The sequence below is a fragment of the Elephantulus edwardii genome, unplaced genomic scaffold (genome assembly GCF_000299155.1).
Source record: "Elephantulus edwardii isolate Elephantulus edwardi_28Jun2011 unplaced genomic scaffold, EleEdw1.0 scaffold05123, whole genome shotgun sequence".
Classification (NCBI taxonomy): Eukaryota; Metazoa; Chordata; class Mammalia; order Macroscelidea; family Macroscelididae; genus Elephantulus; species Elephantulus edwardii.
This window is the reverse complement of record NW_006404873.1, coordinates 742-2,215: the sequence shown is the minus strand read 5'-3', so window position 1 is coordinate 2,215 and position 1,474 is coordinate 742. Positions and strand designations below refer to the sequence as shown.

Genomic DNA, 1,474 nt, shown 5'->3' with positions numbered 1-1,474 from the left:
CCATTTTTAAACTCTCCTTCAAAGGTCATATTGTCATGCCGGATGAAGACTCCAACGCCATTAAACTTGCCCTGGGAAAACTCCCCCTCATATCTGTAGAAACAACAACATGTTAGCCTTCTGGGGGTGTACGGTGTTGTCGGTCCAGGTTAAGTGAGTCACACAATTACCGATTTCATAATGCCAAGGAGTAAAGTGGATGCCATGTGTTTCAGAGCTCTAGTCCCCAGCTCACCCTACTCCAGCTAACACAGAAAGGTCAGAGAATATGTATGGCTTGACGGGCTCAGGTCAAGGAAAGAACATGGGAACATGGAGGTAGAGTGGAAGGTGATTCAGTTCCTTACCCTTTCAAGTTTTAGATCTATTTAAAAATTAACTCCTAAAAGAACTACTTATTTCTTGGCTGTTTTCTGCAGGGTCTATGTTCAAGGTCAACCAGATACCACTATCATTTTTTTCATCAGAGTTACTCTAGCTTACAGTTGGGAAAGAAATGATACCATACCTACCTTGAGCCATCTGAGAAGGTCAGCACCCCAAAGCCATTAAACAGCCCATTTTCAAAATGACCCAAGTAGGTGCCACCATCTGCAAACATCAATTGGCCAAAACCATGTCTACGGCCTCCCCAATGTTCCTTCTCACCCTCTTTCCATTCGCCACGATATTCCTCCCCATTGGAGTAGGTGAAGGAACCTTTTGTTAGGGTCATGATGCCAGCTTATAGAAGAAAAGGATGAGAGCTGTAGGAAAAAAGCAGAGGGGAGTATGTGTCACAGGATGGCTGGAGGAAAGGTCGGCAAGCAATTTCGCAGACACATTCTAAAAGGCCACCAGCCATGGTAAGCCTGTATACTGGCGGTACATTTAACAAAAATATCTACTTTTTAAAAAGAAATTATTATTATTATTAATTTTAGTGTAAATTTATAGAGAGTTTGGATTTCCATTCATTCATTGTTGAATCAGTCATTTTCTCCCTGTCCACACCTCCACCCCAGTACACTCTACTCTTTGAAAAGTAAAACTCTTTCACTGTTTTACAATCCTTCCCCCCAGGTCTACTCCACTATGCAGCCTTCATTCTGGACTCCTACCATGACAAAAATACCTAATCACATATCCCTTTAAAACAGTTTTCTCCCTCATCTGTTTCAATGCAGTACACATTGTTTATCCCATCTTCTGAGTCTCCCCCCAACAGTGGCACTATGCAGTATTTGTCCCTGTGTGACTGAGATATTTCACTCAGCATAATGTCCTCCAGGGTCACCCACTTTGAATTACCAAAACCATCTACTCTGCCATTTTTAAACTCTCCTTCAAAGGTCATATTGTCATGCCGGATGAAGACTCCAACGCCATTAAACTTGCCCTGGGAAAACTCCCCCTCATATCTTGAGTCATCTGAGAAGGTCAGCACCCCAAAGCCATTAAACAGCCCATTTTCAAAATGACCCAAGTAGGTGCC

General features: G+C 42.7%; 1 protein-coding gene across 1 annotated transcript; it reads right to left on the bottom strand.

Annotated features, from left to right (window-relative positions):
* Nucleotides 1–5: 5 nt before the first annotated feature.
* On the bottom strand, nt 6–715 carry LOC102844092 (MORN repeat-containing protein 4-like; the record flags this gene model as incomplete). Its single annotated transcript, XM_006903538.1, has 2 exons — nt 513–715; nt 6–93 (listed from the first exon to the last, which is right to left on the bottom strand). Coding segments are annotated over exons 1-2 (291 nt in total), but the record flags the coding sequence as incomplete, so codon positions are not given.
* Between the last annotated feature and the right edge of the window lie 759 nt (nt 716–1,474).